Here is a 27559-nt window from a genome sequence, read left to right as displayed (position 1 = left end):
AACAGGAAGCTGGGAGGTACCTTCTGAATTTATTGGCTTCCTCCTGGGTCTTATAACACAAAGAAGTCCTTGATCCTTACCCTTTTCAATCCTGTTTCTCTCCCACCCTGTCCTTAACACCACTCATAATTTAGGGGTGTTTTGATATCTCTTTATTATTGCTGGAAGAGTCTAGGCTCCTGCTGCCCCCCGCCTCCACTACGATGGCTATTCTCAATGCCTTTTTTCCCCCCAACTCACAGATTTTGGTTATTTAAAAGTAAGAAAAGGAGAGACATGAAAGAGTATGTTTTTCTAAATATGACTTTCTGAATCAGACTACTATTTTAATGTGGGTGTTTCTCCTTTGTATTTCTAGGAGCAATCCTCGTAAGAGCCCAGAGATATTTCCTCCCAACAGTAAAGGGATAACTAAATGTTTAGAAGGAATTTAGCATCAGAGTGTTGAAAATCTCCCCCCAAATTTCAGCGATGAAGGCAGTTCTTAAAAAATGACAGCTTTGAAATGATCCTCAATAATAGAATGTTCTTTGTAAAAAGAGCTGTCCTTGGAAACTAACAAAGATGAGGGCCAGCGGGCACACTTGCTCCATTTTATAGGTGATCATGGGAGAGTTGAAGCAATTAACCACTGGTGGTTTGTGTTTGTATATTTGAGAGATGATTATATATTGGTGTGTTCTGTTTCAAAGCAGCCAGAAAAAATAGTGAAACACTTACTTGCATTTCTTCATAGACGGTATTTCTAACTGTTGGATGGGTGCCCCACTCCAGCTGAGCACTCACTTTTTTAGAAACGATGCATTGCAGTAGGCTCTGGGCACTTTTCAAGACTACTTCCATCTGCTCTTGCACCTCTCTTTGGCTCATTTTTGTGCTGAAGACCACAGGGGTAGCAGTCCTGGGATTGGAAGCCTCAGCCAAGACTAGAGCCAGCCCCCAAAATAGCTGTGGACCCCGTGTCAGGCCCTCATTTTGATGAGTCACAGGGTTTTACTAGGTTAGAACTAAGAAGAGTCTCTAGTTGTCCCAGCTCCTCAGTTTGGTTGTGTAACTCCAGTATTGTCAGTTGTTTTCATGCAAAATAAACTACATGTACAAACTATATTCATGGAAAACTAAAAGATGCAAAATATTAACACCCTGTCACTTTCCCCATTTCCTGCAGTCTTTGCTTTGTAATTTGTGCTTCTTTCAGAGTGCACGTGCTTTAGAGGGCTTCCTCCCCTCCCTGGTCACTCAGGGGCCTAAATCCAGACTTAAACCAGCACTAAGCATCTTTTTTTATGTTACATTTTCGAGTGAAAACATTCTGATCCCCTAGCATGTGTTAACCATTACAGGATATGAAAAAAGTATAAAACTTAGTCCCTGCCCAGGAAGACTGAGGTTGTGTTTGAACAGACAAAGCATAGTCATGACCATATTAATGAGCGAAGTGGTATTGTGTATCAAGATGATACATTTATGTAATAACATGCATCATGAAAGAATAGCACAGTACTGTTTATAAGACAAAGACATCCAAGGACAAAAGAACTTAGACAAGGGGGTTCCACCATCGTCATGGAGAGGTTGTTGTGAAGTGACCGTAATGGATGAGGGAGCTGGGCAGAGGGGAGGGGGTGTTTTGGTTTCCAGAGCCTGGTAATTGGAACCTGAGCTTTAAAAGGACCGAAAAGAGTTGAGCTTTTAAGAAGAGCTGAATCTTGCAAGAGGAGGAATACAAAATGAAGAGCATGAGGGCCCAGTGCTGGGGGGGTGGGTTAGGGGGAGGAGCCCATGAAGGAAGTTGAGGAGGACAGAGTAATGGCAGCATGATCGTGCAAGGCCGTGGAAGATGGAGGCGGGCGGGGGGGCAGTGGGAGGTAGAGGGGCGGAGGGTGGAGGATTCAGAATGTTAGTTGAGGGGACTTCCTTGACAGCCCAGTGGTTAAGACTTTACTTTCCAGTGCAGAGAGTGTGAGTTTGATCCCTGGTTAGGGACCTAAGATCCCACATGCCAACAAGCCAAAACATAGAACAGAAGCAATATTGTAACAAATTCAATAAAGACTTTAAAGATGATCCACATTAAAAAAAACATCTTAAATATTTTAATGTAATTGTAAAATTGACAACTGTACCTTAAGTAAAGCAGTTTCAATTGCAAAGTCCTATTTCAAGGGCTTAGAGAGAGACACAGATGAAGACAGTGCTCACAGACCCCTTCCTGGGATTTCTGATTTTTGGTGAGGATTAGAAATCTTCCTGCAGCGAGAATTTAGGGAGGGACCTGGTAGAATAAGCTGGACATCAGGAGAATAAACTGGATATCAGGAGACCTGGAATCAACCTCACTTGGCCGTTGAATTTTCCTTTAGACGTGTCACGTATGTCACTGTGGTCCTTGCTGTGTTGTAGCTGGAACATCCTGGGTTGTGTTTACTGCGTCCCGTTTTTTGTCTTCAGGGGGTCATCATCCCTCCCCAGTTGTCTTGAGCTGAAATGACGTGGGAGGGTTTCTGCTAGTAGAGGGGGCGTTCACTGCCCAGTAAAGGAGTGCAGAGGACTCACTGGGAGACCTTGCTTTCTCGTGTGCAGCTGTGGACAGGGTGAAGAGGCCGTCCCCTGAGGCCCAGAGCAGCAACCTCTGGGTCATCGTGGGTGTGGTCGTGCCGGCGCTGGTGGTGCTGGTGATCGTCATCATCCTGTACTGGAAGCTCTGCCGCACGGACAAGCTGGACTTTCAGCCCGACACCGTGGCCAGCGTTCAGCAGCGTCAGAAGGTAAGGGGCGGCCCCCCCACCCCCACATTCATATGAGCATCTTGTGGGCTGGGATGGGGCGAGCTCAGATTCCTGGTATTGAAGGACAGGGAGAGGAGCTGGTCAGGAAATCTGGCCCTAGTGGTGGTGTCCCTTTACTTCCATGCTTGTTTGCTGAGACCCAGGTCTTCTGTAGTGTTCAATACCTGCCCAAAGAAGCTGTGTAAAGGCTCAGCAATGCTGTGGGCTCTGAGTTCCACTGTAATTTTATTTTTGAGATATTCAGTTACAAAATCATATCCATTCTGTGCATGAATTCCAATCTATTTTAACCCTGGACACATTCAGAGAACAAGAACCAAGGAAGCTTTTCTTTGATCTACAGCCCTGCCGGGCGGCTCCTTTATTTTCTGTCTACCTTATTGCAAGCTTACTTACCCACCTTGATCAAGAGCATTTAATCATTTATATGCCTTTTTCATTTTGACTTTATATATGCGTGTGTGTGTGTGTATGTACATAATGAGTCTTTATTTGACAATCTTCAAAAAAAATTTGGAGTACTAGTCAACCAGAAGGAATTCTGTGTGGTCTTTCTTGTTAACAACACACAAAATGCATCAGCTGCAGTTTCCAGCTTGGGATACTTTAGGGAAGAACAAAACAACCTGAGTACAAAATTTTCTATTTTTTTTTTTCCATATCCCCCCTACCCAGCCCTACTCTGCAGTCTTTTAGAGTTAATTAACTTACACCTGATTTGCCAGCAGTTTCTTTCTTTCTTTATTAGTAGCTCCTTTTCCATGTCTTTCCAAGGCATTCCTTGGAAATTTATAATAGCAGATTTTAGTTTTTATAATAGCAGTTCCCTTCTCATGCTTATGTTTCAACAGTGTCTGCAGTATTTGTCACATATAAGTTTCAGAGCAAAGACACAGCATCTTGGTCAGTATCTGGCTCCTCCGGTGAAGCATGAACATGCCAAGTAAGAGAAGAGCTGGTTAGGTGCAAACCCTGAGCTCAGCACACCTGTAGCCTCACCCAGGGCATGAGAAGTGGTGGTTGCTGGCTCTGATAACATGTATCCACTATGGGTCACACATTTAGAGGACTCAATGGACTCTAAGAGTTTGGTGAGGAAAAGCAAGCAAGAGGCAGAGGAACAGGAAATAAAGGATCACCCTATTAGCCTTCTAATTTTACTCTGATTTTCTGGGTATAAAAAATCCTGTATATAATAAACCTAGACCTGATGGATGAAAAAAGTGAAGGTGAAAGTCACGTCCAACTCTTTGCAACCCCATGGACTATACAGTCTAGGCCAGAATACTGGAGTGGGTAGTCTTTCCCTTTTCCAGGGGATCTTCCCAACACAGGGATCAAACCCAGGTCTCCTGCATTGTAGGTGGATTCTTTACCTGCTGAGCCACCAGGGAAGCCCAAATTAATTCAGCACTATTTAAAGCCATTTTGGGGGTTGTTTCTTTGGCCACACTGTGCAGCATATGGGATCTTAATTCCCAGACCAGGGATTGAACCCACATTCCCTGCATCGAAAGTGTGGAGTCTTAATCACTAGACCATCAGGGAAGTTCTGATGGATGAAAAAAGTATTTAAAATTCATTTTGCTTGTAAAAGTAAATGAAGAGCATTCTTCTTATGATTTAACTAAGAAATGCAAAGTCTTGATTAAATTGCAAGCTTATGGTTATCCAGCATTTTGGAAGCAGTTTATACATTAAGGTTATATTTATTACCCATCTTCATTTATTATTGACATAGTCTGCTAAGGTTGTTTTGTTGTCAGACTGGTGAATAGCATGGAAAAAACCTGGGGGGTAGAGTCCTTGATGATTCATCATGTAACTTTCACCATGATGACATCAGCAATTGGTTTGGAAATGTTTCGGGCTCTGGTGAAAGAGCACTGTTACAGAGAGATTTCGCAGTGTGGATGGTTCTGTATTTGGGTCTGTACTGTGCTGTGCTTCCTCACATAAACACTCCTGTGGAAACCCATCCATTGTCTCTCACTTCAGTAAACTGTCAAGAGAACTACATCCCTGAAGTTCACAACGGACTATTCCGAAATATTCTAACCACTGATGCTGCTATACCTCAAATAAGCAGTTTCCAATAGAACTTTGTGCCTTTGGAGTTGTATTCTTCTGCAGGTGCTGCATGGATTGGCGTATTCACTTTTACAGCATCTTTTCAGGAAGGGTTTTTTGTACCAAGGATTCCCCAAGAGAACAGGTGTCCTTGACTTGGTTAGGAGCATAGCAGGGTCTTTGTTTTGCTGGCATAAGAGCCCGTCATTTGGATCTTGTCATGTTTTTTTAATAAGAAAATGATGATATCCATTTAGTTCAAAAACAAGCATCTCTGCTTCATAAGTGTTTCTTCTAAGATTATCTGACAGTAGTAAAGTGCCTCTAGCCTATTCTTCAGGGCACTTTGCAAAGATGCTGTCTTCCCTGTGACTCAAAAGAGCAGAGGCTCTTTTTCCTTCTTGTGTGGCTCTGATTTCTCTCTCTGCTCTGCTCACCCCGCCCCCTGATGCTGCTTCACTGCTATTCTCTGAAATCTTTTAGCAAATCCCAGAGCTGCAAACATCTGGAAACAATAAATCTGCTGACCCCAAATCCACACCCCTTTCTTCTTGTAACCAGAAGGAAACCTCTTCCTATTGTCTGGGAGTAGATTAGTTTTGAAATATGATAAGAGAGAGAAGCCATTCAGTCCTATTTTGAGGCAGAGTCTTTTAAAATTTTGAATGATAAAAAAACAAAAACAAAAACCCTAATGCATGTCTTTCTTTTTATCTGTATTCTCTTTAATCTGTAGCCCAAAGGCATCACTTTTTACTGCTACCAGTAAAATTATAGCTTGGACCCGCCTCGCCCTGTTGAGGTTCTATTTAAAGACATGAACGCCATTGGCTTAGATGTTGCCTGCTTGGTGAAAACTTGTTCCCTCTGATGGGGACAGTCCATACCCCATGGTTGGCCTGGGACCTGGTTCCTGGCTCACGGGCACCGTGGGCAGCTGGATGGGGCTGCCTCAGACGCCACGTGTTCATTCACCAAATGCCGAGCCTTTGCTCTCAGCCAAGCAAGGTCGGGCTGGGTGACAAGCACAGATAACATGTGGTCCCAGCCTTCAAGGGGCTTCCCTTGTAGCTCAGTCGGTAAAGAATCTACCTGCAATGCAGGAGACCTGGGTTCGATTCCTGGGTCAGGAAGATCCCCTGAAGAAGGAAATGGCAATCCACTCCAGTATCCTTGCCTGGAAAATTCCATGGACAGAGGAGCCTGGCAGGGTACAGTCCACGGGGTTGCAAGAGTTGGACACGACTTAGCGACTAAACTACCTAAACCATCCTGCCTTCGAGGGCTTTCGTGAGGGAGGAAGTGGCTCAAAGCTGACACACAGCAGCGTGTCTGTCCAGGGCTCTGTGGCAGCTCAGATAAGGGGCTGAAGCTTGGAGGTTGAGGAGGGGAAGCCAGAAGAAGTGGGCCCAGGCGGTGGGGTAGGGCAGGTGTGGACGGCAGGAAGGATGGGGCGAAGGTGAATGGAACGAAGGGCACAGCCAACACTGAGGTGACAAGTGTAGGCAGGAGCCAGGCTTGGAGGGTTTATGGGATGTGTCAAGGGGTGGAGGCGATGCTGTCAGCTTGAGGGAGCACTGAGGGGTTCTCAGCGGGGAGAGTAGCTTGGACATATTGATTTGTTTTTGTTTTTAAATTTAGTTGCATTGGGTCTTTTGGTGTGTGCGTGGGCTCTTTGTTGTGGCTCCCAGGCTTTCTCTAGTTCCAGTGGGAGCTTCTCCTGTTGTGGTACCCAGGCTCTAGAGCTCATGGGCTCAGTAGTTACAGTGCTGCATGGGCTTAGTCACCCCGAGCATAGGGGATCTTAGTTCCCTGACCAAGGATCGAACCCATGTCCCCTGCATTGGAAGGCAGATTCTTAACCATGGGGCCTCCAGGGAATCCCCTGGACACACTGATGTTTGAAACAGTCCCTAAAGAGGGCAGTGTGATCAGCGGGTTGAAGTGAAGCGGGAAGAGTTTCTTCCATCTGAACAGAGTTCATCTCATCCTTTCTCTGCAAGGATCGTGCTAACACCTAAAGTGTTGGTGGTTCCAGGGTGCCCTTGGTCAGCTGACCAGGACTTGCTGGGGCCTGGGGGTGGGAGGATCTTGGAGAGCTGCTTGCCCACATCCTAGACCTTGGGATGAGCTACGGCCCCACACTGGGCTGCAGTGGAGACCTGGAGTGGCAGAAGGCTTGCCTTGTCTTCACCTCTTCAATGGAAACAGCACGGTGACCGTGGTGGCTTTTCACCGACCACATCTATCCAATAGCAAGCGCTGAAACAATGGCGCTCTCTTGGAGGTGGTGCGTTTTTGTTCAGCCACTTTGGGGATCAGCTCTGCTGTTTCCCTTGTCATCTCAACTGCTCCTTCCTAAGGGGGCTCAGGCTAACCCGAGTCCTGGGGCCTTCACTCTGCGTTGTTCCATCTGGGTCGTATTATATTTATGGCTCACACATTTTAAAATTCATCTGGCGTCTCTCCTGTTACTTGGCTGACCTGCCGTACCAGCCCACCCCAACTTGTCAGCAACGTATTCCAATGAGACACAGACAGTGGGGTTGTCCCCTCTGTGATACATTAAAGAAGGAACAAAAGAGCTGTCTTTCCTTAGAAAAACTGGGTCCTAATAGGAATATTGAAAGTGCTCATGAATCTTGGCTCTTTTATAAAATGCCAATTGATGCTTATTTCTGCATGTGAAGGCTGGAAGCACAAAACACCAGACTTAACGCTATAGATTTTTTTAAGACATGGAAAAACTAGAAAAAGTGTTCTGGGAAACAGGGATGAAACAAAGGGAGTTAATAGTTCCATAAGTGAGGGGAACAGTGTTTTCTCTAATTTTTTCCTTCTGTGTGGAGATGGCCTTTGTTTCGTGTATAAGCACAGACTGGTTGCCAAATTTCTATTGTCATAGGAGGAGGCGACTCACCCAGCCTGAGAGAAGTCAGGGATCTAATGAATGTATTTAAAGATGCTAGTTGGAATGAACCAAAGCCAACAGGACTTCAAGGCTGTAACAGATGTATATTTCATTTATGATGTCTGCAGTATCATATATGATGATACCCTTTTCTTGGTTCCCCACAAAATTCAGTAAGTTTGGTGACCTTTTTAAAATTTGTTCAGTCATCAGATATTTATTGGGGGTCTACCATGGGTCACGTTGCTGAATTAAAACATTTTGTATCTAAATTTATATCTATAGCTTTACCTGGTCTCTGAGAACTCTCAACTGACTATTTATATCAACTGCTTGATCTTTCATCGACCAACAGCAAAAATATTGCTGTCAGTCTCATTTGTACGGTGCCTTGGCATGTATGAAGCATTTTGACGTTGTCGGGGAGGAAGGAATTTTCTAGGTTCTCCTGGCTGGTCTACAAATTAAATTGACCTGAGACAGATTGACAGGAGGAAATCACAGAAAGGTTCAATAGCACGGATTCATAGGAGAGACCCACGTATGGACATGAATAATGCACCACAATGGCCAAAGTGCTCACTTTAAATACACCAGCAGCTGAAGATGAGAGAGGGTGTCAGAGGCAGTCAGTTGGGACTGTAGAGGGGAGGAAGGCAGTTCACAGGGAGACGGAAAAGCAAAGGTTTGGTAAATAAGTGCTTGCTGAGTCTTGCAGAGACAGGGGCCCAGAGAGGAAAGGTGATAATCTCTTTCTGGAATAGGTCCTCTGTCTGTATTTTTTAGGCAGTTAGATGGGGGTGAATATCAGAGTTTTTCCTGAGTCTTTTGGGCCTTGCTTGTTTTCATCTTGCAATAATGCACCTGCCAAAGAGACATTGTTGTTCAGTCGCTCAGTAGTGTCCGACGCTTTGTGACACACACCCCCACCCCCACCTCCATGGACTGCAGCACGCCAGGCTTCCCTGTCTTCACCATCTCCTGGAGCTTGCTCACACTCATGTCCATTGAGTTGATGATGCCATCCATCTTGTCCTTTATTGCCCACTTCTCCTCCTGCCCTCATTCTTTCCTAGCATCAGGGTCTTTTTCAATAAGTCAACTCTTCGCATCAGGTGGCCAAAGTATTGGAGCTTCAGCATCAGTCCTTCCAATGAATATTCAGGATTGATTTCCTTCAGGATTGACTGGTTGGATCTCCTTGCTGTCCCAGGGACTCTCAAGAGACATTTGGGGTAGCAAATTTTGTTTCCCTATGATGTATATATATGTTTCTTTTTTTCTTGCCAAGGTTTTCATCTTTATTTTTTTTTTCAGTTTTTAAAAAAACTTATTTTTAATTAGAGGATAATTGCTTTACAGTGTTATGTTGTTTTACAACAATGTGAATCAGCTGTAAGTGTAACTATAGCTACTCCCTCTTGAGCCTCCCACCTACCTCTCTAGGTCATCACAGAGCACTGAGCTGAGCTTCCTGTACTATATAGCTGCTTCCCACTTACGTATGTTTCTTATATAAACCTAAGAGTATATCGGAGAAGGCAATGGCACCCCACTCCAGTATTCTTGCCTGGAAAATCCCATGGGCAGAGGAGCCTGGTGGGCTGCAGTCCATGGGCTCGCTAAGAGTCGGACATGACTGAGCGACTTGACTTTCACTTCTCACTTTCATGCATTGGAGAAGGAAATGGCAACCCACTCCAGTGTTCTTGCCTGGAGAATCCCAGGGACGGGGGTGCCTAGTGGGCTGCCGTCTGACACAACTGAAGTGACTTAGCAGCAGCAGCAAGAGTATATCAGGGCAGGCATTTAGTTCCTAGACCTGGCTACACAGACTGTACCAAGGAGGCAATGCGGTCTATATTTTTTCCCATATTCACTTTAGAGACCTTTGGTTAGAGGAGGCAATCTGTGGCTCTTCCTTCAATTTTGATAAAAGCAAATCATCTAACTTTCAAAAGAGGAGATTTTGATGGTTATGATTAGATGACTATTGATTATATCTGTTACTCTCTCATTTAGAGGAAACTTATGGAACTAAAATGAGGTGTAGCTGGGGTAAAAGCAGCCCCATGGATGAGAGATGTGCCTCTCCTGTAAAGCAGGAGAAGGATTCTTGAGAAAGGAGGAACCAGAAGATTATCTACAGAGGTTGTCTGTTTGGAGTTTGATTGCTTTAAAAGGAACACATGCCCCCAGGAAGGTGTGTGCGTGTATGCACGTTCAGTTGTGCCTGACTCTTTGTGACCCCATGGACCGTAGCCCGCCAGACTCCTCTGTCCACGAAATTTTCCAGGCAGGAATATTGGAGCGTGTTGCCATTTCCCCCTCCAGGGGATCTTCCCGACCCAGGGAGTGAACCTGTCTCCTGCGTCTCCTGCATTGGCAGCCAGACTCTTCACCCTTTGCTCCACCTGGGAAGCCCACAGTCCCAGAGATTCACGGAGTCCCAGTGAAGACGACTGGGACGTAGGGGGCGTCATGGAGATGCAGGTTGGGGCTCATTGTTTGGGAAACAACACTTTTGAGCCAAGAAATGTGCACCACGCACAATCTGCTTGTGTGTGGTGAAGTTGACTGCTGGTAACAAGATGTTATTAATTTAGAAAATATAGGCATGCCAGTCTTTGCCTTTTGTTTCCAAGCAGCGTTTTTGTAAGCATGATTTATATCAAGTTCTGTCCCCCCTCTGCTGGTGTAAGTCGTTATTGCAGACTGCTTTCCTTCTACCCATCCAGCCTAGCTTTTTAGTGCTGAAAAGACCTTAGAGATCACAAATAGAAGCCACTGATGTTGTCACTCACCTGTGCGTAAAGTTAGCGCAAATACAGCAAAATCTTTCACTTCTACATGCAGTATATTGTCTAGAACAGCTCCTTAGATGGGTTGGACTTTGTCTTCTGACCGATAGCACTCTCTGTGGGTATAGAATTCAGCCTGATGGAATTGCATGGGGAATTCCTGCCAAAGAGACCCTTGGGACCACTTACTAATATGTGGCTTATTTTCCTCTACTTTGCAAGTTGAGTAAAGGAAACAGTTAATACCCACCCCTGGGTATTACAGTCTGGCCTTCTCTCATTCGCCTCCGTCCTGACCCTTCTAGTGCAGCTAATGTGATCTTTTACCAGATCTCAAGTCTTCTCTGGTCCCTGATGCAATTGAGGACATTCTCTGAGTAGCCACCTCTTTTTATTTCTATATTTGGTCTGTCCTCTGAGTCCTGGCACAAGTCCCTGTTCTCTGAGAAGAGTCTCACCCCATGCCGCCATCCGGGCTTGGGTCACTGCTGCGACAGTGGTCAGGCATTGTCTTGTGATGTCTTGTATCGTGGTCTAACTTTTTAATCTTTGTATTTTACTCTGTAGCAAGTATCTGTCTTTTCTGCAAACTCAAGGTATAATTCTTGCCCGGATCAGTGTTCTAGAGATGCATGTTGAAGTTGATCGGTAAGATTGCAAGCACACTTTTGGGTCAGAAAGCTGGCACTCACCATCAGCTTGACTGTCTCACTTGTGCGTGTGTGTGTGTTTCAGCTGCAGATCCCTAGTGTGAAGGGCTTCGACTTCGCTAAGCAGCACCTGGGTCAGCACAATAAGGACGACATACTGATCATTCACGAGCCAGCACCACTGCCGGGACCTGTGAAGGACCACACCACGCCCTCTGAGAACGGAGATGTGCCAAGCCCCAAGGCAAAGATCCCTTCCAAGAACATCCGTCACAGAGGAAGGTTCTTACTGGGCTTTCTGTATTGTTCTCTATCATGACCTGTGGTTCTATTTTCTGTTTGTTAGTTTCCAGTAGCAGAAGGGCTGACGGTGAATGTTGCCCAAGTCTGCAGCCTGAAAGACTGGTGAGATTGGCCCCCAAAATCAGCACACTCAAGGGCCCTTGGTCCACTCTAATGGACTCCCAGAGGAGGCCCATGTGCTTTCTTGCCCCAAAGTGGGTAAGGTTATGAATCACCGACCCATATGGTTTGATGGTCCCCCTGGAACTTCATTAGGGATTGACCAGCTCGAGGGTATATATTCTGGGGTGACCCCGCTAGGCTCTCTGGAGGTGATGTTAGGAATAATGTACAAAAATTTATAAAAAGTGCATGGCTTACGATACACACTTGGCCAGCATTGGCTCTGCCCTTGACTGTTATGCTGGCGGCTGGAGCTGGGGCTTCCTCTCTTGGTCTGCAGGTGACCTTCGTCACACCCTACTTTCTTTGCTTGGCTTTTCTCCATCTGCCCCTCTTGTCACTCTCCTTAGCATGTGTGCATGGATTCTCCATCGCCCTGCTCCCCACTCCCCTGCCCAACTCCCCTTTCCCAGTTAATTCCCATTCCTCTTACCAACATTAAGCACATGGGGCATTGCTGCTAACAGACTACCTACTGTGACCCTATGACCTTGTGAGACGGGCTGCCCTTCTCTAAAGAAGACAATGTTCAGGGTCAGGTTTTATTAACTTAGCTTTAGGTCAAAGCGTGATCAGGCTTTGGTATTGAAGCCTCGAATTATCAGCCTTCTTTTGAACTTTGGAATGCCAAATTCAGGTTTTCTGTTGAGAGGGGAAAAGTGTGTGATCATACCAACATTCCAAATGACATTGTAATTTCTGATTTATAAGAAAACATACCCCAGGGGTTCTGGCCTAGTTTTAAGAATTTAATGATTGTCAGAACATGATCTTTACAAAAGAAGATGAATAATGTAGAGAGAGATCATTTGCTTAATTATTTTGCAGAGTGAGAATAAATCAAATCATTAAAGATGATTGAATATGCTAGTACAATTTAACAAAGTCTTTTTTTCTCCTCTGGAAGCCTCAGCCTAGACACTTAGTCACAACATCTCAATGTTCTGCATGGTTAATATCAGAGTTTCGCATCCCTCAGGGGCACTAGAATGTCTGGGCATTTCAGAAAGTTCAAAGAGAAGGGGTGTTAACTGTTTAAGGCTTTTCAGTGAATCCTGGAGCAACTTGGGTTCTGTGACACACTTGCTTTTTATATATAGAATCAATTAACAGCGATAATCATTGCCTTTGTGTTAGAAGTGTAGGCTTCCTCCAAAGATTTGGAATTATATGGGGTGACTACAGAATGACCCTGGCTTCCTAGAAATTTTGCAGGCCCAGCTAACCCCTAACCAAACTTGAATCTCAGATCCTCTGATCCAACCCAGATTGCCAGGTTTCCACTGGGAGCTGGGGGGACTGTCCTCCAGCAAATACTTGGTTTTCTAGCATTTGTTGAAATGAGTCTGCTGAGCCATTTAGTAGGGCATCTCACGCTGTCCTTAAAAGGTGACCGTGTTGTCAATGCGGTCCTTGAAGATGCTGCGCCTCGAAACAGGGTTTTGGACTCTTTGACTTCTCTCAGTTTTGCCCAGAAGCCTGACTTCCACATCCAGATAAATGTGACCTTTCTGCCTGCTTTCTTTCTTTTTCCTAACATCTGCATTTGTTTTGTATCTGCAGAGTTTCTCCCTCAGATGCCGACTCCACAGTAAGTGAAGAGTCCAGTGAGAGGGAAGCGGGGGAGAAGACTGCAGGAGCCGTGACCGATGGCAAGTCCCACAGAGCCCCACAGAGTGGTCTGTGACCCTTCTTGTTCTCCACTTTAAAAGTAGTAATTATGAGGGACTTCCCTGACAGTCCAGTGGTTTGGATTCTGCTGTTTCATTGCAGAGGGTGTGGGTTTGATCCCTGGTCAGGGAACTAAGATCCCACAAGCCCTGCGGTGTGGTGAAAAAAAAAAAAAAGTCATTATGAGGTTCCAGTAGGCTAGGCTCTTATACTACTTCAAATGCAGAATGTAAAAAAGCCCTGTGCATTAGCATATTCATCATTCATACAGTGGATTTTTCAGATTAATTGTCACCATCTAACACTGTATCAGTGTCTGCATTGAGCTGGTGGGCCAGGCTAGAAGTTAAGAGATTCAGTTATGTGTGTTTTGAGGTTACTGGTCATGTTTGAATCTAGTTTGGGGTCCTAACAATTTTCCTCTTCAAAGGACAAGGAGGAATCCAACTAAAACTGCATCCAGGATTCGGTGACCTTCTTAGGGTCCTGTTTAAGTGTTTCACAGCTGTCACTGTCACAACGTTGATTATTTATTCTAGGTCCAAGGGCATTATATTTGGTCCTTGTCCTAGGTCTGTCTTCCAGGAGATAGTTGAGTGTGGTCAGATAGTTATGTGTGTTGTCAGATGCTGTCGCTTCTTAGGCCAGGTTTGAAATGTACTTCACTCCCCTTCTAAACAGTATTGTCTTCAAACTCATATGTCTTGCAGTAGAACTTAGCTCATCGGTCTTACTGGACTTGGAGCCTTTTTTGGCCTGATGACAGGGTAGCTTTGGTGTTAGTTTAATAGATTCTGTTAAATAAATGCTCTTGTACTTGCTGGAGTTTTATTTATATTTCAGGGTTGTGTTTTAGTAGTGCAAAGAAAATGGAAGTGCCTCTGGATATCATTTTATTATTTTTTTATTTGGCTGTGTCACACCTCTTTTGGGATCTTAGCTCCTGACTAGGGATTGAACCCAAGCCCTTGGTAGTGAAACTGTAGAGTCCTAACCACTGGACTGCCAGGGAATTCCCAGGATATAATTTTTAATAGTAATTTATATACTTACGTTTTCCATTACAAATATCTCTATGAAATTGCAGTACAGACTGAACCATACTCTGTAAGTGAAGAGATTGTGGACAGAAGCTGGAGGGCCTATTTCATCCACTGTCATGTTTGTGACCTTGTATGTCCCTCAGTTGTGGGAACTCCTCTGGGACTAAACTAGCTGATTTTTGAGATGCCTTCCATTTGTTTCTTTTTTGGTGTTAAAAACAAAAGCAAAAAAATCCCTTAGAATAAGGGAAGAATTTTTTTCTTTAGATCTAATGATCTAATTTCATAGAATCTTAAAAATTAGCACCATGGTAACAGGGGTACTGTTTCAGATAGACAGGATTAAAATCTAATTTTGATCCTGGGAAAGAAATATTTGGGGGAAAAAAATCAGCTCTGGAGCATCTTAATTTCTGTTAATTGTATGTCTAAGAAAATCTTCCTCTTTAGTTCCTGTTTTTAACTCCTTCTGTGCTTAGTCACTCAGTCGTGTCTGACTCTTTGTGACCCTTTGGACTGCAGCCCACTAGGCTTCTGTGTCCATGAGATTTTCTAGGCAAGAATACTGGAGTGGGTTGTGATTTCCTCCTCCAGGGGATCTTCCCAACCCAGGGATCAAACCATCTTCTTCTGTGTCTCCTGCATTGCAGGCAGTTTCTTTACCCACTGAGCCACCAGGAAAGCCCTTTAACAAGTATTAGAACCAGTATATTATGCATGGCTAACAAAAATCAAATATCACTCTCAACATATATTCAAAATCCAGGTAGTAAACATGTCAGTGTTGGGGCTCAGAGTTGACTGTGGAAGGAGACAAGTGGCCTAGACGTTCTTGTGGGTCCTAGAAGGCTCACCTGCCACTATTTTGATTTAAAGATGTACTTACTTATTGATAATGGAATTAATATTCCATTATAAACATTCTGTTGGTTCAGTATTGCAGTAATTGAGGTTGCCATTTCCTGTGTCATTCTGTTCTGTGGACATCATCTTACACTATAATTTCATCCTTACTTAATTTTTGTTTTCTAATTTTTTAAGATGTATAGAACAGTCTTTTAAGAGAAAAGATTTTAACACCTACTTGCCTTAAGTAAGCAGTATTCATGCAGCATTGATCTATCTACGTAGCCCTTGTACTTTCCATTGTCATTATTATTCAGGCAGTTTTTAAAAAAATTGTACAGTGGATAGCAAACAATAAAAATATGTATTATTATATGTAAAATAATGTGTTACATATGTATACTAATCTAATTTGTTTATATATATATATGTATGGGGGTATATATATGTCTGTTTAACGTATAAATATGGCAAACAACATATCGTACTTTTCAGCCTTTGGATGAAGGGCTGAGTTCCAGGCAGTCTAGAAGTTGAGGGTTTTCTGTGCATCTCTTGCTTCTCCTGTTGCAGCTGGTGAATTATAGAGCGAGGATCCAACTGAGGGGTGGGAAAGGGCAGGGCAGGAGTCGGTAGGAGGCCTGCAGCCCCGGGGACCCAGGCAGGCAGATGACACGAGCAGACGGGCCTTTCTTCCTGTCACCTTTGCGCCCTGGTTTTTTTTTTTTCACCATCCTGGAGGAGGCCGCCTCTGCCTTCAGTATCAGTGACTTAATGGGACGCCCTTTGTGACATTTGCCGTTGGTTTGAAAGTTTGGGTTAGCAAGGCTGGCCTTACCTGGTAGAGCTAATTATCTCCTACTAGGCTCCATGCCTGTAATTTGAGTAGCTCCCTGGTGAAAGGTGCTGTCTGGCTGTGTTTGCATTATACAAAGGGTCAGCCTCCCTCCAGGCAGGGAAAGAAAGCCTGGGAACAGCCTGAATGCAGACAAGTGCCTCCTCGCTAAGAGACATCTTCATTCACAGAGTTAAGTATGTAATTTCTAATTACTTGGGATGAGTATTACTGAACATAAATGAATATAATTCAAATTGAGAGGAAATAGAAAGATTTGTGTCCCACTGCTGTGCATTCCTTCTATAAAATATCAACTACTACTCCTTACTGCTTTGCTCAACACTTTTTTACACTGAGGGGAAAACTTCTATATTTTTCACTTATGATTGAGGTTTCAAAACTCAGGCTTTTGTTTAGAAACAGTTTCTACAGGCCCTCACTGCTTCTCTTGGCCCGTGTGTGTGTGCTCAGTCATGTCTTTTGCAACCCCTTGGACTGTAGCCCGCCAGGCTTCTCTGCCCATGGAATTTTCCAGGCAAGAATACTGGAGTGGGCAGCCATTTCCTTATCCAGGGGATCTTCCAGACCCAGGGATGGAACCCATGTCTCTTGCATCTCCTGCATTGGCAGATGGAATCTTAACCACTAGCGCCACCCGGGAAGCCCCTCTTTTGGTGTTTGGCCATTTATTTTCGAGCAATGTTAGAGTAGCCCAGAGGGGACTGTGGCTTAGAGGAGGGGCATCAGGGATCTTAGTGCATGTAATTGGAGAGTTCTTTTCATCTATGTGGCCCTTCTTAACCTCTCTCTTTGCCTTTTAAAAATAAAAGTTTATTGAGGCTATTTCTATTATAAAAGTAATACTGACTAGAGAAAATCCTCATTATAGAAAATACAAAAAAGTGGAGAAAATGACCCATTACACCAAGATCCAGTCTCTATTAACATTGTAACGTGTTTTTCTTTTTTCTATACATTTAAATGTCTTTCTTCTTCGCAGTTCTGACTACTTAAAAAAAAATTCATTGTGGTGAAATACATATAGCCATACAATTTACCCTTTTAACCATTTTTCAAGTGTTATCTGCATGTCTTTGTAAAGAGGGAACTAATTCCTTGAAGCAGCAGCCTTTTCTTCTCCTGACTCTTCAATGTCATTTTTTGCTGCATTAGAACTGAATAGCCAGCAGCATTCACCATTAACCAGTACTTGCTAGCAGGTCCACAGTCCCCCTGGTCTTTTGTTTTTTCGACGGTAAGTTGCCTTGGCAACTAAATTTATATCACTCTCACTCCAGATAAGCATGGATGTTCAGAGCTGTTAGCAGTGTTGTCCTCCACGTTCTGTAAATCGCCCCTGGCTGGCAAACCTCAGGCTCCTCTTACCCTTTACCCTGTCTTACTGAAGACTTTGAAACACCTTTAGACAAAACAGGACCATCCGGGACACAAAGTGTCATAATGATTTTCTTATCTTCCCTACAGATATCTGTAATTATTACTGAGGTTGAAGGAGACACTATTTAACCCAGACAGTTTAGGCTCAAAGAGTGACATTTCAAATATTCTGCCATGGAGTTGTGGATGTGTTTTTGGTCTGGTACCCATCTAAGGGTCCTTTAGGAAATAATCCATAATTGTGAAGGTTTGCTGTTTTCTTATGGTGATGGTGTTTATTAATTCTGCTCCCCCTGTGTTCCAGGGCCAGCACCCAGCTCAGGGAACGAGCAGCACTCATCAGCCTCCATCTTCGAGCACGTGGACAGGATCTCCCGCTCCTCCGAGGCCAGTCGGCGGGTCCCCAGTAAGATCCAGCTGATTGCCATGCAGCCCATCCCAGCTCCTCCGGCTCCGCACCCCATCCTGGCTGACCGTGTGGCAGAAACCAACAAAATTAACAAAGAGGTATTTGGTTTTATGGAAAAGTACAGTATTAAAAAAAAAAAACACCCTTAGATTCTGATTTGGTCACTGCTTAAAAAATAGTGAAAGTTAGTGTTAAAAGGTTGCTAATGATATGAGCTGCTCACGTGTGTGCATGCTAAGTTGCTTTAGTCGTGTCCAGCTCTTTGGGATCCTATGGACTATAGCCCACCAGGCTCCTCTGTCCATGGGATTCTCCAGGCAAGAATAATGGAGTGAACTGCCGTGCCCTCCTCCAGGGGATCTACCTGACCCAGAATTGTGTCTCTTATGTCTTGTCATTGGCAAGTGAATTCTTTACCGAGAAGTCCCATGAGCTGCTCACAACTATTCTTAATTTTAAATCTGCTACTCAGTATTTTTAGGTCAGTTACTGATTGTGGACACTAGTGGGCACATTTGGAGATATGCAGATTAAAGACCAGGGCCGGCTATCCTTAGAAAGTCCGCCTTAGCCCGTGGCTGGGGTTTGGAATTAGATTTTGGAAAGATCCCCACCATTTCCAGAATGGAGTGGCTCACTGTACCTAAACTGTTTTTGTACAAACAGCATGATTTATGCTGAACAGCTCTTCCTGGAGTCTGGAATTTGGTACATGCTATGCACAGGGTGCCTGTGTGAGCAGTCTCCAGTAAAGACCCTGTGAGCCCCGATTATCTAATACACTTCCCTCGTAGACGTTTCACATGTGTTGTCGCAGGTCATTGCTGGAGGAATTCAGCACACCCCACATGACTTTACCGGGGAAGGACTCCTGGAAGCTTGCGCCTGGGTCCTCCAGACCTCACCCTGTGTGCCATTCCCCTATGCTGGTTTTGCTTTGTAGCCTTTTGCTGCAATAAATTGGACTGAATGCTGAGTCCTGAGGGTTCTCCCAGTGAATCACTGAACGCTGAGTAATCTTGGGACCTCTGTGAACTCTGATAGGGCTGCTCTGGCCTCAAGATCTAAATCATGATTGGTAAAATACCCTATTCTACTGACTCCTGGAAGAGTGAGTTAGATCTGCTTTCCTCCCAAGATTCTGGAATCAGAAGGCCAGCTCAAGTCACTGTTAAGTTGAACTTGAGAAGTTTGACCTGGGCTGGACCATGAGTACAGGGAATAGTATTTAGGGCTACACACATCACAGCATCATGGCTGTCAGTTTCCTGCCTCTAAGGAATACCTGCTGCTCTTGTGAGTTCTGCTAGGTGAAGTAGTAATTGGTACAACTGAATCCTTAAAGTGGATTATCTTACAGAAGTCTTATCAAGAGTTCTTACACTTTCTCTTCTTCATTGGCTCCTTGCCAAGGTCGTGACCACGAGAACGTGTGTCATGGGTTCAAGGTGGCACGTGCTGTCCCTTCTCACCAATGCTTGGGAGCCCTGGGGTTGCTCACATGACCCCCGTCCTAGCGTAGACCTGTTTCCATCAGTCCAGTGTTGCAGGTATCTCACACCAGCCATGAGTAAGCGATCTCGAGTAGGTTCTCTGTGTGATTGAAAGAAAAGAAGAGAATGAGTTCACCAGTCTGAGGCCTCACCACTGGAAAGCATTCATCTCCACTTTGTTCTTTTACTATCTTTTACAAATGTATTTGATGGATACATATGGTATGGGAAACATATATACTGATTATGAAGCATAAAATGAAAAACCAACTTAAGAACAAGAGCGTTATCAGTTCTGGTGGACCTACCTGTATGGTAGATACAGACATCTCAATGGAAATGTTTTCTTCGTAGGAGATTCTGGTGCAGATTCCTAGCATATCTTAGTCCTCCTGTGAGACCTCACGTATTTTAAAGAACAGTTAGATCCTGAAAGAGTTAGAGGGGCTTCCTGAACTCTCCTGCTGGGAAGTTTGTCGAGACTCTCATCTAGCTGACCCTCCTCCTCAGTCTCAAGGAGGACATGGCTTCTGGTCTGCAGTGGTGTGGCGGACCATGTCCGGTCTTGGACAGCGTCCTGTTGTCTCTTCCGGTTGGAGTCTCATCTTGGTTTCCCTTTTTTCCCTCTGTCTCCCTCCATCTCACTTGGTGTTAAGTTCTCTGAAGCAGGGCTAAGGGCTTAGAAAATGAGGTGATGTACGTTGATGAAGGCAGGGATTCCCTATTCTCCACCACAGCCCAACAGACTGGCTGCTCCTGGAGTCATGGCCTCCTTCCCCTAGACCTGCATCTGCATTCCTGTTTCTGGCCCTCAACCTCTGCCCACTACCCTTCCTCCCCGACTCTTCCAGACCTAGTTCGCGCCCCATGGAGCCAGGAGGACATGTTTCCATACCTGTTGATTTTCTTCATTGAGGAGAGGGGTCTCCTGTCACTGGGCTTGTTTCGGTAACACTGAAACATCATTAGTAAATGGCTGTTTTGTTGTATAGTGCAAATATCGTCTTTGAACTGTCTTAATTTAAAAACGTATTAAGTAATGATACTATTGGGTATGGAAAATATTTACTCTTTTCTTAGGAAGAATTACATCTAGGAATCACTGCCCCTCAGGATCTTCAAAGTTGCTACTGGACGATTTCCTGGGTTTGAGTGCTTTTGGCCTTCCCAGGTCGCGCAGTGGTACAGAATCCACCTGTCAGTGCAGGAGATGCAAGACGCATGGGTTCGATCCCCGGGTCGGAAAAATCCCCTGGAGGAGGAAATAGCAACCCGCTTCAGTATTCTTGCCTGAAAAAAATCCCATGGACAGAGGAGTCTGGCGAGCTGCAGTCCATGGGGTTGCAAAGAGTCAAATATGAGTGAGCGAGTACAGAGGCTTCTCCCCTCGCATGCACAATGTGGAGGGTGTGGACGCAGTTCGGGGATGGTGGCTGGCTCTCCGCGCCTGGTGTGGGTGTGTCTGCCCCTGTCACCCCTTTGGTGCCTCTTGGGAGCCTAGGACAGGTGTGGGGGCGGGGGGTGGGGTCGGAGAGAGGGCCGGGGAGAGACACAAGATGCCTCCAGACTACTTTGTGCGCGGATCCCTGGAAACATGCAAACAGTCGGCTCGTCTCGCTCCCCAGATCCAGACGGCACTGCGGCACAAATCTGAGATCGAGCACCATCGCAACAAGATCCGGCTGCGCGCCAAGCGCCGCGGGCACTATGAGTTCCCGGTGCTGGACGAGCTGTCATCGGGCGACACGCGGGAGCGGCACCGCGTATACCGCAGGGCGCAGATGCAGATCGACAAGATCCTGGACCCCACGGCCAGCGTGCCCTCCGTGTTCATCGAGCCCAGGAAGAGGTGGGCGTGCTGCTGGGGTGGGGGGCAACCCTGTGGAAGACTCCGGGCGGCAGGGAGGGGGCGACCCCGCCTGGCCATCACCTGTGGGGAAGGCCACTTCCACCCCGGTTACCCCAGGAGTCGCCATTTCTGGGTTTCTTGTCTCCTGGAATTCAGCTTTCTGAAATGGGAGCCCCTTCCTTCTCAGACGCTGAGTCCTGGCTCCCCCTCCCCCCGTCCTCATCCTGCCCTCATCCCCAGTGTCGTCACCACCTCCTGTGCTTGGTAGATGCTCATTTCTTTTCCCACTGCTGCCCTCAGCCTCTGTCTTCTTTGTCTCTCAGACCCCTGCCCCTTAAGGGAGAGGCGTTTTCTGTAAGGTCAGCTCTCATTTGTGTCTTGCTTGGCTCACCCTGTGCTGGCTCGGGCTGCCTGCAGGTGGACCCCGTGCTCCTGTACCTGGTGGGGCCTCGAGTCTCTACCCAGCTGCTCCCCACCGAGGGGCCTGTCGCCCTACAAGGTGCTAGCCTCATTGCCCTCCAGACATTGATCTACATTCCCATTTCTGGCCCTGGGCAAGATCCCAGCTGCAGCTCACACTCTCTCCACCTCTCCTGATTTATTATTTTTGTTGGATAAATTGGGCATACCCAAAGCTCCTTATCCCTTTTCAAGACCTAGGTCAGGTCCCAGTAGCCAGCGATGATGTTATTCTGTATTATTCTGTGTGTTAGTATTGTCTGCCTGGTGGACTGTGCCTTTCTTAGAGCAGAGACTGTGTCTTACACGTTGTTTATATCTGGTGAGGTGTTTCATACAGTGGCCAGCAGGTCCTAGGTAAAATCCTTAGAGTTTAGTTCATGAGCCAGGGCAGGAAAGTAATTTCCTATGAAGATAATGTCTTTTTCTCCTGGCAGCTCCAGGATAAAACGTTCCCCTAAGCCACGCCGGAAACACCAGGTCAATGGCTGCCCCGGAGATGCTGAGAAGGACAGACTTATCACCACAGACAGCGACGGCACGTACAAAAGGCCACCAGGCGTCCACAACTCTGCCTATATTGGTTGCCCGGTGCGTAACGCTGACCCTTGCATCTGGTGGCCATCTGGAGATGAGTGAGCAGTGCCAGCTGCAGCCACGTGTGGTGTTGATGCTCCGGGGCCAGCTGGGTCGTGGGGCATATGTGGGTGCGGGCAGGGATGGGCCGCTCATTTGTGGAGAAACTTGAGTCCTGGGGACCAGGGGGCTGCTGGGGGTGCCCTCTGGAAACATGCTCAGTGTTTTTCTTTCCTCTGTGCAAGCCCTGTCCTCTCGGGCTTCAGGATGGGCACTTTTGGGAATTCACTGGAAAACAGAAATGTCCAGAAAGTTTTTTTTCCCCTTCCCCTGGTTGAGGGAACTGTTTGGATTTCTTGGTGGTAGGAGTGATATTTAGGGTTTTGCGCCCCCTTCTGCTCTTGGAGCGCTAAGATGTTCCCTCTATATGTATGTGTGTGTGTGTGTATGTGTGTGTGTGTGTGTATGTATGTATGGCTTCCCAGGGGTTCAGCTGTAAAGAATCCACCTGTAGTGCAGGAGATGCAGGTTCAATGCCTGGACTGGGAATATACCCTGGATAAAGGAAGTAGCAACCCACTCCGGTATTCCTGCTGGAAAATCGAAATCCATGAGGTTGCAAATGAGTTGGACATGACTGAATGACTAAACAACAATGTATATATATATATATTTCTAATTTTAATGGAAGAAAGAGCTTAATGGAAATTAAGAAATAGGGGCTTAATTTTTTTGGAAGGAAAAGCACGTGTTGAAGCAGATGTTGACAACATTAAGACACATACAGACCCCACTAAGTAGGGAGGAAAGGGCTAGCCTCCCCAACAGACCATGAGAAATACAGATATAAAAACACTCCAAGACGGAGAGGAGCCCCAGATACCCAGGTGTCTTCTTGTTAATCCGTTTTTATCCACTGTGTCTGGCAGCACTGGGACACACAGTGGATGTCTGTGACCCTGTGCCAAGGTGCAGCCCCGACAGAGCTATCTTTGTTAAAGAAATGAGCGAAAAACACACTCTCGGAAAAAGTTTGTGGTGTACGTGATCACTTCAGATAGAGCTTATGTAACCAGTGTTTTATTTGAGTTTTATATTTTATCCCTCAAATTACACACATATCTAACATTGAGAGACACTAAGCATAATTACACATATGTGCCAAATGCCATACTGACATTGGGACTAAATATAATTGCATCATGATCATCTGAGAGATGATCCCAGGCTTCTTTCCCCAGGCTTTTCCTTGGAATCTTATTGTGATTCTGGTGTCCTAAGACTGTCCCTTCCTAACTGGCTTGTGAGGGTTGATATAACTCCCGAGGGCCGGAAGGTCTACAAATTAGGCTCCCTTGCTCCTCAGCAGGATGAATGAATGAGTCCTTTCTGAAGGCTGTGAATAAATTCCTCTGGTTGGGGAACCAGCATTGGCAGTTCTCACAGTAGATGGCGATCTTGAGCTGCCTCTGTGTTTTTGGACCGGTGTCTGGGTGTCTGTGGTGTCTGGCTTGATCCAGGAAGGGATGTATCCTTGACTCCCCAGGATGGTCCCTTGGAGCTTTTGTTTTTGTCTAATCCGGGATCTCAGAGACCGTGTTGTGTGAAACTAAAGAATAGATTAGTTTGCTGGGAGAAATATCAATGACCTCAGATATGCAGATGACACCACCCTATGGCAGAAAGCAAAGAACTAAAGAGCTTCTTGATGAATGTGAAAGAAGAGAGTGAAAAAGTTGGCTTAAAGCTCAACATTTAGAAAACTAAGATTGAGGCATCTGGTCCCATCACTTCCTAGCAAATAGATGGGGAAATAGTGACAGACTTTATTTTTGGGGGCTCCAAGATCACTGCAGATGGTTAATGCAGCCATGAAATTAAAAGACTCTTGCTGCTTGGAAGAAAAGTTATGATCAACCTAGACAGTTTATTAAAAAGCAGAGACATTACTTTGCCAACAAAAGTCCGTCTAGTCAAAGTTATGGTTTTTCCAGTAGTCATGTATGGATGTGAGAGTTGGACTATAAAGAAAGCTGAGTGCCAAAGAATTGATGCTTTTGAATTGTGGTGTTGAAGACTCTTGAGAGTCCCTTGGACTGCAAGGAGATCCAACCAGTCCATCCTAAAGGAGATTAGTCCTGAATATTCATTGGAAGGACTGATGCTGAAGCTGAAACTCCAGTACTTTGGCCACCTGATGTGAAGAACTTACTCATTTGCAAAGACCCTGATGCTGGGAAAGATTGAAGGCAGGAGGAGAAGGGGACGACAGAGGATGAGATGGCTGGATGGCATCACTGACTTAATGGACATGAGTCTGAGTGAACTCCGGGAGTTGGTGATGGACAGGGAGGCCTGGCGTGCTGCGGTTCATGGGGTCGCAAAGAGTCGGACACGACTGAGCGACTGAACTGAACTGAACCTGTCCTCCCCTTCCTGTCTTGATCCTAAATCAGGCTTCTTTCATGGCGGCCCAGACCATCCTTCTTCTCTTTGCTTTTTTTCTTAGCAGAAACTGCAGAGTTTCCTCCCTCAGCTGGAGGGAAGAAGCTCTTCCCTGGTGCGTACCACCTCAATCAGCTGCTTCGTCCCAAATGGCTCCAATTTGCAGAGGTACCCTAAGAAGACATTCTTCCTTACATGGACTTTTTACTTTCTCTCCTTAAAATTCTGAAATGTATACTTTCTTTTTTATTTTAATACTTATATTGTATGATTTTGTTTTAATTTTTATTTTATATTGGAGTGTTGTTAATTTCGGGCTTCCCAGGTGGCATAGTGTAAAAAATCTGCCTGCCAGGGTAGGAAATGCAGATTCAATTGCTGGGTCAGGAAGATTCCCTGTAAAAGGAAATGGTTACCCACTCCAGTATTCCTGCCTGGAGAAGCCCATGGACAGAGGAGCTTGGAGGGCTACAGACCATGGGGTCATAAAAGAGTGGGACCAAGCTGAGCACACACACACACAGTTGATTTACAGTGTGTGTTTCAGGTGTACAGTAAAGTGATTCAGTTACACATACATCTTTTCTTTTTCAGATTCTTTTCCAATATAGGTTATTACAGAATATTGAGTAGAGTTCCTTGTACTTGTTTATTATGTAATTTATATGTGTGTGTGCTCAGTTGCCTCTGACTCTTTGGAGACCCCAGGTACTATAGCCTACCAGGCTCCTCTGACCACGGAAATTTCCAGGCAAGAGTACTGGAGTAGGTTGCCATTTCCTACTCTATGGATTAATTTTCCATGCCTAGGATTCAAACCCTGTCTCTTGTGTCTCCTGCATTGGTAGGCAGATTCTTTACCACTGAGTCACCTGGGAAGCCCATTTTATATATAGTAGGGTGTATATGTTAATCCCAACCTCTTAATTTATCCCTCCCCCAGCCTACCTTTCTCCTTTGATAAAGCCATAAGTTTGTTTTCTAAGTCTGCGAGTCTGATGAAATGTATACTTTCAAAGATAATGCCTTTTTGAGCACTCACCTTTTTATAGGTAGTATTTCATCTTGAAGGTTATACCACGCATACATGCTTTTGAACTGTCTTGAATTTTGTGCTTTCCCCTCAAAATATCTTCTTGCGAGCTTTTGTCTCTTGAAGTAAAAGAAATATTCCTGGATTTCTCGTAAACAGGGTTACCATTATAAATCAGGATTCAGCAAACTATGACCCTCAGGCCAAACCCAGCCTACTGCTGGCTTTTGTAAAGTTTTATTGGAACACAGCCACACCCATCATTTTTGTGTTATCTATGACTGCTTTGCTAAGGTGGCAGAGCTGAGTAGTTATATGGCTCACAAAGCCTAGAATATTTACTTTCTGGCCCTTTATGGAAGTTTGTCAACCCCAATATAATTTATTTTCCAAGTCACACCCTTGTGAAGATGACAGTAGATGGTTTTACTTATCCTAGGATAACAAGCATGAACGGAGATTGTCCTGGACCAACCATAGGACATGATCACTCTCTTATAATATGAAGGCTTGCAGAGAGGCACCAGAATACATCATAAAAATACCTTTTTTTTTTTTTTAACTAAAGGTAAAAAAGTTCTCATATGGGGAGTGATAGGTGAACATGTATTTGTGCCAAGGAAACAAACTAAATGTCAAAGTCATCAAACTTGGATTCAAGAGAATGGAATTCAAATTCCAACTCCTGAGTATCCTAGGTAGATCTCAACTTCTGTTGATTATAGTACCATCTGTTAAGTTCCATCTACATGTGAAACACTGTGCTGGATGTTGGGACACAGGAATAAATAAAATAAATAAAACCTCCTCTTGGCCTGCAGGTTGCTGAGAGTCTAGTCTGTGAATTTGGGGGGTGGGGGTAGCAGGAAGGCCAGAGAGCAGGAAGCTCTCACATCATAGCTCTATGGCTCTTTGCCTTCATGGCAGGATTCATGGGACCAATGAGACTCCAAGGGAACCTAACTTCACACCTTTGCAACAGGTCTCTCTTGCTATAGAAGTTACACCTTTTTTAAAGTTACACCCACTGATGCTGAGATTGGCAGTGCCTGTAGGGGACTCTATTTGGGCGACTCTCCTCAAATGTATATAGGGTTTGTCCCCCATTTGAATTTCAGTTTGCGCTGTAGCCACAGTGCTCGTTTCCTTGCGGTGCAGTTATTGAAAACCACCACCAGGAACATTGCTTCCGGTTTTAGAGAGACCCTCTTAATTACTAGTAGGACGTTTCTACGGATATACTTTTCTTTCTCGCCGTGGGGTGTTGGGTTGGTGGCCCTCTACTCACCACATTCTTCCTGATCTGCTCCTCAAGTAAACCAAAAGCAGAAGGCATGAGTGTGGGCCATTTTGTACCCTGTAAGGAGAGGATCACAGAGTCTTTCCAGTATTATGTCATAAGCTGGAGACCTTTGCAGCCCCAAATCCTTCCTCGATGACGAAGTCACTTAGTGGAACTTTACTAGAATATTGTAATTTTGGAGAAGTAGTCTTTCAGGACCCAGTGTGTATTGTAGGGACTGAGAGCACCCACTTGCAGTTGTGAAGGACAGAGCACCGGCCTATCTCAGGAGCAGTCTCTGCCCAACAGCACCTGTTTCTGTGGAGGACGGGGGCCCAGTGGTGCCACAGCTTCCGAGTCTGCCGAGAGAATCCAGAAATCTGAGTTTTCATAGGAAATTTTCAGATTTTTAAAATATTGACTATTTTTTAAATACTGCGTGGGCCAAGCAAAATAGGTTTGTGAACTGTTGGTGGGTTTGCCAGTTTGTCTGTTTTTCTCTCTGTTTGGAATTACACAGCTGCTGCTCTT

General features: G+C 45.1%; 1 protein-coding gene across 1 annotated transcript in view; it reads left to right on the top strand.

Moving 5' to 3' along the window:
• Positions 1-27559, top strand: part of KIAA1549 (KIAA1549 ortholog) — a 126497-nt gene that overhangs the window by 70802 nt on the left and 28136 nt on the right. The window contains exons 11-16 of the mRNA XM_061415469.1: positions 2584-2768; positions 11307-11503; positions 13250-13365; positions 17787-17989; positions 21010-21233; positions 22130-22283. Of these exons, the coding sequence (XP_061271453.1) occupies positions 2584-2768; positions 11307-11503; positions 13250-13365; positions 17787-17989; positions 21010-21233; positions 22130-22283 (1079 nt within the window). The remainder of the gene's footprint in view (positions 1-2583; positions 2769-11306; positions 11504-13249; positions 13366-17786; positions 17990-21009; positions 21234-22129; positions 22284-27559) is intronic.

This window comes from Bos javanicus, chromosome 4, assembly GCF_032452875.1.
Source record: "Bos javanicus breed banteng chromosome 4, ARS-OSU_banteng_1.0, whole genome shotgun sequence".
Taxonomy (NCBI): Eukaryota; Metazoa; Chordata; class Mammalia; order Artiodactyla; family Bovidae; genus Bos; species Bos javanicus.
This window is presented reverse-complemented; position numbering and strand designations above follow the sequence as displayed.